This window comes from Schistocerca nitens, chromosome 6, assembly GCF_023898315.1.
Source record: "Schistocerca nitens isolate TAMUIC-IGC-003100 chromosome 6, iqSchNite1.1, whole genome shotgun sequence".
NCBI classification, from domain to species: domain Eukaryota; kingdom Metazoa; phylum Arthropoda; class Insecta; order Orthoptera; family Acrididae; genus Schistocerca; species Schistocerca nitens.
Window position 1 is genome coordinate 704,240,124 of NC_064619.1, and position 12,492 is coordinate 704,252,615.

Consider the following 12,492-nt stretch of genomic DNA (forward strand, 5'->3'; position numbering starts at 1 on the left):
ATGAGCAGGTTGTTCCCCAAAGGATGTCATGTCACTGAACTTCACTTGTAAGGTCCAAAATGTTCTTAACATAAAACTTCCTCAATGGCGGTACAGGAGAGGAGGCATGTGTGACATCACAACTCAGTTCTCAAATGGTTGGACCCTTTACTTGGATTCATTCTGACAGCAAAATCATAATACTTTCTTAAACAATTTACATGAAAAGATATTTCAACTGTTGCAATAGACCATCCTATCTGACAAAGATAGTATGGTCAGGAACAGATCATCCATGTGTGACAGTAGGCTACAAACAATGTTCATGTGAATGTTTATTAATCCACGAATCCTACGATTGCAAACATTGTAAGCCACCCACCATTCCATTAAGAACTAACCTAAGCTTGCAAGACAGATCACACCACTAACATTTTTTTCAAATGTATTTTTTCCTCTCTTTTTACTGATATGGTTCATAGGGCAGCCACTACATGGTGGTTTGATATTTACGATTAGCACAATAATGGCAACACTTTACATTTGCTCATCACACAGATGAACTTCTTAGGGACTTTTTATAATTTTGCTAATTTTCAAAGTTAGAGTGAAATGAGTATGATGTTCTGCAACTTTTATGAAAAGTAAAACAAAGGAAACAAGTGTTTGATCATAAAATGCAGGCTTTCACAACTAGTGACATTTGGTTTCTTGAGAGTTTAGATGTCACTCTGTGTGTGTGTGTGTGTGTGTGTGTGTGTGTGTGTGTGTGTGTGTGTGTGTGTGTGTGTGTGTGTTTGGGCGCACGCGCGCATTCGTGGTGCACCACTGTGGTCTCCTGACACACGCTGGTTTGGGATAGTGGAAAAACAGAGAAAGTGTAGTACAGGCAGAGGAATGAGGGACATAGGAGGTTAAAAGAGATTACGTTGATATCAAACATGTAAGTGTATTCAAGGGGAGGTCAGAGGCCTGCTAGAAGAAAGTTTAGAAAAAATGGCAAGTACGGGAAGTACAGCGAAGGTGGATGGTTCAGAGTAGAGAAAGGAGAAAGAGATACAGAAATATTTCTGTGGGTGACGTAAGGTGGAGCAGAAATGTAACATGGAGAAAACTAGGAGAGACTGAGACAAAAAATACATATATTCAGGAAATCAGAAGTTGGGAATGAAATGAAATAATCATATGGCATTGTTGGCCGGGATGGCCCATGCGGGGGAGTTCTTCCGCCGTATTGCATGTCCTTTCTACTTGACGCCACTTCCGTGACTTGTGGGTTAATGATGATGAAAATGATGATGAAGGACACACAACATGCAGTCTCCTGCTGGGAATCAAACCCAAGCCCCTTGCGTGGTAGGCACAAATGCTACCGCTATGCTACGGAGGCGGACAGAAGTTGGGGAGAACACAAATGGTACAGGTTGTATGTGGTAGCTGTCACAGGTGACTAGTTCTGATGAGACACAGCATGCTATTGATAGGGCTTTAAAAGAACTGGTGGGCAGATATAAAAAAAATTATCACGCACAAAAACAATGAAATACAGTTCATTTAAGTGAAAAACAATGAAATAACTGAACTTCATGAAAAAATTAATTTACTGTAGCAAAAATGTAAATTATAACATAATGCATTACTGTTACAATTTTTGCAAAATTATTCTACAACAGAGTAGAAAGAATTGTACAAAGGAAAGTTCTTTAATATTATATTCAATTACATTTAACATGAATAATCATGATGAAATTTGTCAAAATGCCAATTTTTTTTAAATGGCTCTGGAAGATATAGATTTAAGAACTTCAGTAAATGAACACATGTGGAATAAACTAATTTTGGCTTTTTATCATTTATAGTTATAGATGCATATTTCCAATCAGGGTTGTGATTTACCTATAGTCTCAAACACTGAACAATATCTACCTCTTGCATTTTATTGTTTAAACAGGAAATTTTTATAGCTTATGGAGTACTACGAGAAGTACTGTACTGAGTTGGACATGCTGCATCTTATCACAATTTAGTCATAAGCCATTGGTCTCAAACCTTTGAATGACATTTTTAAATATTTCATTAGCAGCCTGTTCAGTAAGAGAACTGGTACTACCTTTTATTTCTATACCAGTATTGTCTACAGAGAGGTGACAATTTGCATTTTGACAATGCAAATGAAACATCATTTATGTTTATCAGACGTAGAAGACCCAAAATAGAACTCTATGGTACACCATGTAAAAATAGGATCAAATTCTGAGTGCTACACAGCTCAGTAATTTATTGCATCTTCTTTTCCAAAACATTTTAATTTTTGCATGAGGATATGTGGTTTGCACAGTCATGAAACTTAGCCCTCTCACAATTCCTAGTGATGGTAATTTCTGGTTCATTGATTCTAATGTGCCATGTTAATAGATCCTGTTCAGCTGAAAACTTTTTTTTTAATCTAAATTGTTTGCTAATGAGAATATTTTGCAATGACTGTTAAAAATGGTTGTATACATGATATTCTTGACTTTTTTTTATGCTAGCAGTAATGCGAAGGATCAGCAATTTTTTTACGATTGTTTTATCCCTCATTTGTGAAGTTACTTGACAAAACCTTATTTAAGCCTGTCTAGGAAAGTATCACAATGGCACAATCCATACAAATAATTATTTTGGTGCCCTCCCCTGCTAGCTGAGTGGTCAGTGCGACAGAACGTCAATCCTAAGGGCCGGGTTCGATTCCCGTCTGGGTCCGCTCAGGGACTGGGTGTTCTGTTGTCCTAATCATCATCATTTTATCCCCCTTGAAGCGCAAGTCACCAAAGCGGTGTCAAATCGAAAGACTTGGACCCGGCGAACGGTCTGCCCAGTGGGATGCCCTAGTCACATGACATTTTATTAATTTAGTACATTAAAGACAGAACAACATTTAATTGGCTCAAATGACTCTGAGCACTATGGGACTAAACACCTGAGGTCATCAGTCCCCTAACATTTCATTATTTCACTACTGATTTCATCACAATCATTCAAACACTCGCTTTGAAGAGTGTTGACAACACTGAAAACTTACTTCGAAAATGTAGTATGCAGTTGAATTTTATCAAACATGTTTTGGAACAATCCTGAGAAACTACAGACTTTCCAGTAACGAATTCCAAAATTTAAATTGTCTACAAAATATTTGCAGAAACAGATCATACCCAAAAGCTGAACCAATGTTGTGATAATGAGATTGTAAGTTAGCAAAGCCAATGAATGTGAAATAAAGGTCATGGTATCAGACTGGTATGTAGTGTAGCTTGATATTACATTTGCATCACATTTAACACGCTCAGACACATGTAATGCACTTTTCAATATAAAAGCTAAAACTGCAGTGTAAAGCCAGGGGGGCTTGCTATGTATCTTATCAGCACAATGGACCATTTAAAAGTCACAATCAAAATTACAGAGTGGAGCAAAGATTATGGATTACAATTCTATATGAGTAGTACAGCTCAACAAGTAAGTGTCAGACCTATGAATACAAACATCCAAAGATAAATCCTTAATTGGTCCAAGGACTTTACTGCCACTTATAGCTTCTTTCATCTTGTATTTGCTAATGGTAAAAATTCCAAGGTGCACCTTCGCTTAAGAATGACACAGAACATTGTTTACATGCTTCAAATTTTCATCTGATGACGGCAGTAGCCAATATATTGTCATTAGTAAGTCTTCACGAATAACACTTCTAAGTATTCTGTTGTTGAAACTTCCTGGCAGATTAAAACTGAGACTCGAACTCGGGACCTTTACCTTTCGCGGGCAAATGCTCTACCAGAGCAGAAGTAAAGCTGTGAGGACGGGGCGTGAGTCGGCTTCGGTAGCTCAGTTGGTAGAGCACTTGCCCGCAAAAGGCAAAGGTCCCGAGTTCGAGACTCAGTCAGGCACACAGTTTTAATCTGCCAGGAAGTTTCATATCAGCGCACCTCCGCTGCAGAGTGAAAATCTCATTCTATTCCTTTGTTAGTTCTGTACATTATCATGATACATGAGTCAGAATGGACTTAAATTAACCAAGGAAAGATAAACAAAAAGCCCAAAATGGTATTTTGTATACCAGGAAAAAAACGGTATAACAAATTACCCCAGGAAATGGAAGACATTACTAAAATAACCTGTAAAAGGCTGCTAAAACATTCTGCGTAACTAATGCATACTACAAAATAATTCTGTAGTGGGTAATAATGAAAGAGGTTAACTACACCCTGTTGCATTTCAATACATTATCATGGTTTACTGCTTTTGCAAGAAATTAATGTGTCATAATCTAAAGTGCATGCTAGTAAAGTCTTGCCGATTCAGTTTTTTTCAGGTGGACAGATGGGAGGAAAGGAAGGAAACATGGAGCGTCCTTGAATGTTGGTGACCCAGGAATTGGTTGTACAAACAGGCAGGAGTTAACGCATGGGGCGTAGCAGCATATTCATGGCCAAGAAGTCATCAGTGGGTATGTAGGTGTGTATGACGATGAAGAGCAAAACTATATTTTTATATTACTAGTTATCAGAAGATATTTGTGTTTAAATCAAAGAACACTGTATAATAGAGACCAAATGACTGAGGTGGTGCAACTGTTAAAGACACTGGCCTCATTTTTGGGAGGATGGGGTTCACTCTGTCTGGCCGCTCTGATTAGGGTTCTCTGTAGTTTTCCTAGATTACTTCAGGCAAATGCTGGATGGTTTCTCCATCAAGGCATACTTGAAACAGCATATGCAAGTATTCTGTGTGTATATTCCGAGCTACTGATTTTTATTGCATTATTATTATTTGCTTTTATGGCCTCATTGGACCACTTTAGTCAATCATTTCCTGGTCCTCTTCTTCAGTAAGCACATGTTTCCTTCTTTCTTAACTGCCCAGTATCTTTTCATTCATTCTTATCTTTCCTATCTTTCCTCATCTGTAAATACCCTTTTCATTGTGTGATGTTTGTCTACTTTTGGTTTAAATCTTATTTCTTGTTTTTCAGTTTCTTGAAATTTTCTGTCTTGTTTTGCAGACCATGCAAGGTTATATCTAGTTCTCCAATATCCTCTTCAATTTCCTTGATACATCCTACTTGGTGCTTCAGATTCCACAGTTTCTGCATAATTTTTCTTGCTAATCTAATTTCTGGTGTCCTCATTATGTGGCCAAAGAAAAAAATCCTCTTTTTACATATAGTATCTGTGATTGACTCCAATTCCCTGTACACTACTTCATTCGGCGCTATCCTCCATTGTCCTTCCTTCCAGTATTTTTTATTTATGCATGTTCTTGCTATTCTTCTCTCTACTTTTAGTATTTTGTTGACGCTGTTTCTCTGAGTGATTTTAAAAAGAGTCTCACTTGAGTATGTTACCTATGACTGAAGACATCTTGTAGTGTTTTAACTTTGTTTGAATTGATAGACATTTCTTATTGTATGTAGACCTTGTTAGTTTTTGAGATTTTGTCATTTTATTGGTTCTTTCTTGTCAATCAGGTTTTTCATCCAAGTTGTATGTTATAATCTCTTCAACATATTTATACTGCTTCACTATTTTAGTTTTATGTGGTCTATTACTAGTGGGTCTGTTACCATCATCTCAGTCTTTTCGAAAGATATCTGGAGTCCTACTTTTGTGCTATATTTTGCAGGCGCATTATTTGATTTCTAGCTCCTTGTACATTATTTGCTAGTAACGTCAAGTCATCTGAAAATCCCAAACAATTTAGGTTTATACATCTTTATTGGTTCCAACTGTTATGTTTTTAGGATTCTCTTTATACCATTCACTCATCAAGTATTCCAGAGCACACAAAAAGGGGCCACTGCCAAGCCAAGAAGACATGCTGTGTATAGTTCGGTTAATGAATGATGAATGTAATGGAGGTCAAGAAGAATATTCAATACTAGTAGTCTGCTTCGACCAGTAACTTAATGTTAATGGTTGCTGTGTCATCGCCTATTGGTGCATATTCTGATAGTTTGGTTGTTAGTTGATGAAATCAAAGTATGTGAAAGCAAAAAACCTGTTTTTGACCACATTCTGAACTGTAGATTAGCCCAGGGACTAGTTTAGGTTGTAAGGCGAATGTTTAGTTGGGCTTGATGATGCCAACAAATGTGAAAGCAAAAAAATCTGCTTCTCAAAAGGACTGATCTGTCTCTTTCCCATTAAAAAATAAATAAATAAAATGCCACTGATATATGGCATTATATTCCCTTTGTTGCACATGTCCTACTTCACTGGTAAAAGCTGACAACTTTTATAAGATATTCCACTTTACTGAGTAATAGAACAATTTTTAATTAAATTCTGAAGTTCACAAATACTAATTCCAGAATTTTTTTCAAAGTTAATTCTAGATTAAGCAGATACTGGTGACCCAAAGTTTGGCTGTGTGCAGCTAGTTCAATTACTACCTCTTAGCCTTGTCTAACCATGCATTTTGAAAAGTTCACTTACAATCAGACCTACAGAGGACTTTATTAGGTTCAACTAATCTTTCAGTTTGTTCCACTTAAGACAGGTTAAGAGTAACAGAGGCAGATTAATGGATAACACAAAATGAATGCAACAGGTTCTCCATGTGGTTCTCTGGCAATGATCAAAACACTGGTCAGACTGCAAAACTGCGACTACAATCTTCAAAACCAAAATGAGGACACACACTAGGCATACTCAACAACAGTCACCCGTAAGTTACTGCCTACCACAAAAAGAAATGCTTGGTCGCTTACATAAAATTGAGACTAGTTGTGGCCAGCATTAACATAAAACTGTAATTATACTATTGATGTAGGGCATATGACCAATTATAAATAATTAGGTGGTTATCCTTGGATTAATAAAGAAAATTGAGTGAATAAAATAAATGTGTGTCTCAATGTGCAGCTCTGATTGATATGTGATGTCACAATACATCCAATCATGATGTATGACAAAGCATAAAACAGTCATTTAATTTTTTTACTGTTATGCCTCATACCTTGTAGCAAGTCATCCTAGTTGACACAATGGAATGTTAATGTGTCAAGAATCTTAACGGGACTATAAGTGTGACACGTGGGGACGAGACAGTGTGGCACAAACTAGAAATCATTGCGAGCATTATACCCTTGGAAGTCAATACTCAAGGAGTGACAACAGTGAAAGGGACAGCAAGCCTAGCACAAATGATAATGTTTTGTCAATATGATATTTTTATGCAGCAATATACCAAGTTGTTCTTGATGAAAAATAAATGGTAAAGATTTTTTTCTCTAAGCCCAGTTAATTAAACTAATTGGGTTTTAAGAGTCTTATAAAGCCATATTAGATCAACTTTGAGAAAAAAAAGAGGTGGTTCACATAAAATGTCAAAACTGTACAATGTAGTTGGTAGAATCTCTCTGGTGCAATACATTTTACAACCAACAAATCAATTCATGTAACTGACCTGCTCATAGCAACATGGTAAATGTAATGCTTTTGATTCAAGAGCTGACAAACTGAGATGTACATCCCAGTACCATTCTGATGTGACAAATTTTCCGCCAACGCATTGACAAGCGTGCTCTTATCACATTTCCACTCCTGCTCTAGATTCTGTAGTATTCCTGAAAAAATAAATATTTTTGTTATGTTCTAAATATTTCCTTAACTTTTGTCTAACACAGAATACTTGTAAAGGCAACTACAAATTCCCCGAATTGTCTTGATAAAAAGAACTATCAAATCCCATAAATCAACAATTCATTCTTCAACAACAACTTTTCTTAATAGAACAGCAGCTTTCTTCAAATGCATCTCATTAATGTTGATGTGTGGGAAAAGGGAAGTCACATAACATAATGAATATGAGAGTAAAGAAAGATTTAGGTTACATTATTGATGGCATAGTGTCTCTCAATGAATACCACACATATTGTGAAGATTATAGTCTTTTGAATCAAAGTAAACAACGCGTGACATTATTCTCTCTGTATTTTATTTTCACAATGACTGATAATGGGGTGCACAGGTAACTAGAATTATATTCGGCGAAAGTTTCTTCTGCAATTGATTCATTAGATTCAGATTAATTAAGATACTATAAAATCTGTTTCTAAGAACATAATTTCTCGGGCAAATAGAGAAATTAATACAACACAATTATTAATCAAATATGTGGAGAAACATCTCAGATAAGGAAATAGCGAAGCTATGTGACAATCTACTAGAAATGCACAACGAATTTACCATAGAGTGTACTTCTAAGGTTATAAACAACACGCGGTGTTTTGATATTATTATTGATATGAGACTTGGAAAAAATGTACCTCTGCAGACTGAATGCATTCATTCTGCCTTCTTACGGTGCCGTTGTTTTGTAAATTACACTTCCCTGGCTCTTTAGAACACAAAAACGTCCCTGAAGCTAACAGGTACTAACACACGGGCCACCCACGTTTCACAAAACGGTTCATCAACTCTCACGTTCCGAACCGCCACAAATCGTCAAGTACACATCAAAAACGCTGATATAAATGTTCGATTTTTTCTCCCCATGCACTCCTATTTTGATATTTACCCAAAATACACTATTTTGAAATTGCAAATTTTATTTACGTAATTGTGCAAAACGGTTCTAGTGTTCATAAAAATGAAAATATTGTACTATAATCGTCTCCGTTTGACGTTTTTTGAGCCGGTTTTCTCTCAATGCATTCATGTACATTTCTTCTAAAGCAACCACCAATTGCCAAATGCCTATTCGCCATGTTTACGATACTGACACCAACTGCTTTTGCTTTCCTCGAAAACACGAATGTCGATTATGAACATTTTCCAATAAACTTTCAGCATCCCTCATTTTTACTTGCCCATTATGCTCTCATAATTGTCTCAATATGTTCCGATATAGATGGTAACTACTATACAGAAATATTTATCAGAATATAGTGATAATACCATTTTTTCAACTTCAAAGCAGCCAGGATTTTATCAACGTAAGTGCTAATTCTGTGACTGACCAATTGATCTCATTTTGTAAATAGATTGACGTCATTTTCCAGTCGTATTTTATACAGCAATGCATGCACAAAATTATGACCGTCAGTGTTCGATCCCACATACATTTCGTAAACTAAGTTGGCGAACCTACACTGAAAACAAACTTCTGTGATAAGACATGTGATCGCAGCTGTCAGGAAACAGTTTTGAAAGATTGGGAGAGGATAGAAGTGAGCAGAGTGTGGGTGTCGCGTGTGGTTATGAATACATAGTGGAAGTTTGAACACATTAACAATGATGTCAGAAAGAGATTATGCACCACTGAGTACAGCTTGTGTTAGAGCACTTAATGACAAGTTGTACGACAAAAGAAAAGCAGCGGCTGTAGAAATAGAGAAGTATGTATGGAATAGTTCATCAATAACCACACGACTAAGTCACAACTCACACACGTTATTAAATGCGAAATTGACAGCGATACCTCAGCACTCTTCTTTAGGCAGTAACATATTCCACTGTATATTAGATTGTTAGAGAAACTGTGAAAGATATAGGCAATCTATTTATTAGATGAATGAAATTATTTACTGAATAAATGAGGAATGGGGTATCAAACTTGCAACACATGTGATGCATTACAACATTGACTATAGAATACAGTAGGGTCTAAATTACGAAACTGTTCTTTCATAGTGGCGTAGTTCTCGATTGAAACGTGGTCGTTGATGGAAAGCTGCAAGGCACATTCTTCATTGAATCACGGTTGTGAAATCGTATGTCTTTAATTAAGCTTCACACCACTCCCTCTAACACAGTGTTAGTCCCCTTGGAGATGCTGAAAGCTATTAAAAAGAAAAAAAGTATGTTAAGATAGGGTTCACAGTTTATCACGAGAAATTAGATCCCGTACCAGTTTTTGCTAGCTTGTAGTGGGTTTTTTTGTTAGTGCATGTGAACTGGAAATAGACCAGTACGTGGTATCTGAACATATTATAGGCCTATCCTATAAGAAATTTGAGCCTTTTAGTTGAAATGGTCAGTTTTGTGCTTTCACATCCTTAAAAGAGGCCTGCTAAGGAGTAATGAATTACTATTAATTTAGGATTTTCTGAAGTATCACACTGGAATGACACTCTGTATCTACAGGCTTTTTTTACACTACTCAGAGCAGGTCTCCCCCACCCCCCTCTGCCTCCCCCCAGTTTCACATACACAACCTCCCATCCTGTATTTCCACTGTCCTATCATCATCTGCTCAAGTGCTATCACTGTTAAGATTTAAACACATCAAAGGGAGAATGTAACTGAATAACCAAATAACTTGTCTTCCTGCTCATCAGAACTTTTTACAGGTGAATAAAAAACTTTTCACTACAACAATATCTGAAAAAAAGATTTTGCTTGGATGATTTTCACTATGTTCCAAAAATGAATGAGTTCAAACTCACTGTAAATTACAACACCTAACAGAAGTATGTGCTACTTCTGTAACACAGGGATACATCCATGCTGTTTTGTGAAAAGACAAAGCTATTCTAAAAAATATCTTCCTAAGAAATTTATGAAATTACGTTTTCATGTTTCGTATCTTCTGTAAGCATTGTAATACTGTTGCTGATTTTTTACACCTATTCCTTCTGCAGATATTAGGTGTGTCAAGTCACAGCTCTAGCCATTATGATTTATCTGCAATGTTATTGTATGAAGAATTATTCTGGTCCAGTCGAAGAAAAGGCTTCAATGTGCCACATTAATAATAGTTAGCTGCAACATTCCAATGATCCTCAAAGTAGAATAATAAATCTGGCAGAAAAAAAGTTTAGCTTTACATATTTATGTTTTTAAAACAAGTTAAAATATTTATCTTTTCCACAACTCCCCATTTTCTGTAAATGAAGTCCTTGTTAGATATAAGTAAAATTCAGGATTAAACAGTGGAAAATCCAGGATGGAATAGTGACAATATTATGAAAAGGATAGATTGCTACCCTCCATACAGCAAAGATGCTGAGTCACAGATAGGCACACCAAAAAGAGTGTTAGACAAGTAAGCTTTCAGCCAAAAGGCCTCCTTCCGAATTATACAAGGAAAGAAATGCACACACCCAGCCAGTCACTGGCCTTGGCAGCCAGAGACAGTGACTGTGTGCACGCGTATTTTATTTGCAATCATTTTTTAGTATGTTGTATGTGCATATGATAAATGAGAAGAGGTAAACACAGTTTGATAACAGTAGTCATTGTGACTACATTATCAACTCAGAGTAATTTACTGTATAAAGTGACATAATACACACTGTAACTTAAAATATTTGATAAATGAGGTTTACTTATTAGGACGATCCAGAAATTCTGAGACAGAGTAGAGGCAGTGGTCAAGCAAGAATTGTTTCACTGTACCTTATTGTATTTAATGTCAGTATACAGTCTAAGTAAGAAGGTTGTGTGTGTGTGTGTGTGTGTGTGTGTGTGTGTGTGTGTGTGTGTGTGTGTGTGTGTGTGTGTGTGTGTTTTTAAACTTCTGTCTAGTTACATGTGTGTCTCACATTTTCACACAAACATGAAGCATAACTGAGATTTTTCACTACAGCTTGTGTTTCTATCTCCTTTATCTCAACATTTATAAGACTGTTTACTCCTTGCAGTACTTTTCTTTTTGTTTCCTCCTTGATCACCATAAACTATTTATCAGAAAAGGGTGATGTTTCTGGCAGAATAGTGAAGAGGTAGTGCAAAGATGGGACACTGTAAATTTGTAGCACCTGTAGCCTACTGGATAATATTAGTATTTGGCAGTTAACGTCTATCTGACATGAAAAAATGGACCATTAATCCAAAAACAAAGTGAAAGAATTTTTTTTGTTAGTTATTGGATATTATCAGCTGTGTTCCATTGAATATGTGTACAGTGGTTAGCTCATTATATTCGAACTGAGAGTAAGTTAAGTACTCTGCATTAAACCGATATTAGAGCTGTTGGTTTATAATTCTGCATATCAGTTCTTTTACGCTTCTTATATGCAGTAATTCTTCACTATGTATGAAAGATAGAAGTGGCCTCCTTCTGACCAAGTAACTATTGTACCCAATGAGTTATTAGTGGAACCTACCACTTCACTTGCAATCCATACCACATGTTTTCACAGGTACGGTACAATAATTGTTGTATAAAGTGAAACACATGCTCTCCAAGAAAAAATCCTGAATCAGAGTAGGATTCTAGTTCTGAATCTATGGATATATTTCACTATGTTCTCTGAAAACATAGGTGTAATCCAAATAATTATTAACTCTTTCTAAAATATTTTTTATTATACACAACAATTAGTCCACTGTAGCTTATGGCATGGTTTTTTATGACTGGATATTGCACATTTATTAGAATAAGTTCAAGTTACTGGGTAGCAGTTATAGTTTTCTGACAATTTCCTTTCCAAGCTTCATTACCATTTTTAAACTGTCTGATAAATAAAAACAGAATATATATTCTGTGAAACTGCTGACAGTAAACCTAATTGGCTTAAAGGGTCACCTG

General features: G+C 36.1%; 2 protein-coding genes across 2 annotated transcripts in view; one reads left to right on the top strand and one right to left on the bottom strand.

Annotated features, from left to right (window-relative positions):
* LOC126263581 (uncharacterized) overlaps positions 1–8,758 on the bottom strand; it is a 130,990-nt gene extending 122,232 nt beyond the window's left edge. The window contains exons 1-2 of the mRNA XM_049960673.1: positions 8,285–8,758; positions 7,423–7,582 (exon numbers count right to left, since the gene is read on the bottom strand). The gene's annotated coding sequence lies outside the window, so the exon portion shown is untranslated. The remainder of the gene's footprint in view (positions 1–7,422; positions 7,583–8,284) is intronic.
* Positions 8,759–9,138: 380 nt separating this feature from the next.
* Positions 9,139–12,492, top strand: part of LOC126262990 (protein VAC14 homolog) — a 150,080-nt gene continuing 146,726 nt past the window's right edge. Inside the window, exon 1 of the mRNA XM_049959942.1 lies at positions 9,139–9,355. Coding sequence (XP_049815899.1) covers positions 9,252–9,355 — 104 coding nt within the window. The 5' untranslated portion in view covers positions 9,139–9,251. The remainder of the gene's footprint in view (positions 9,356–12,492) is intronic.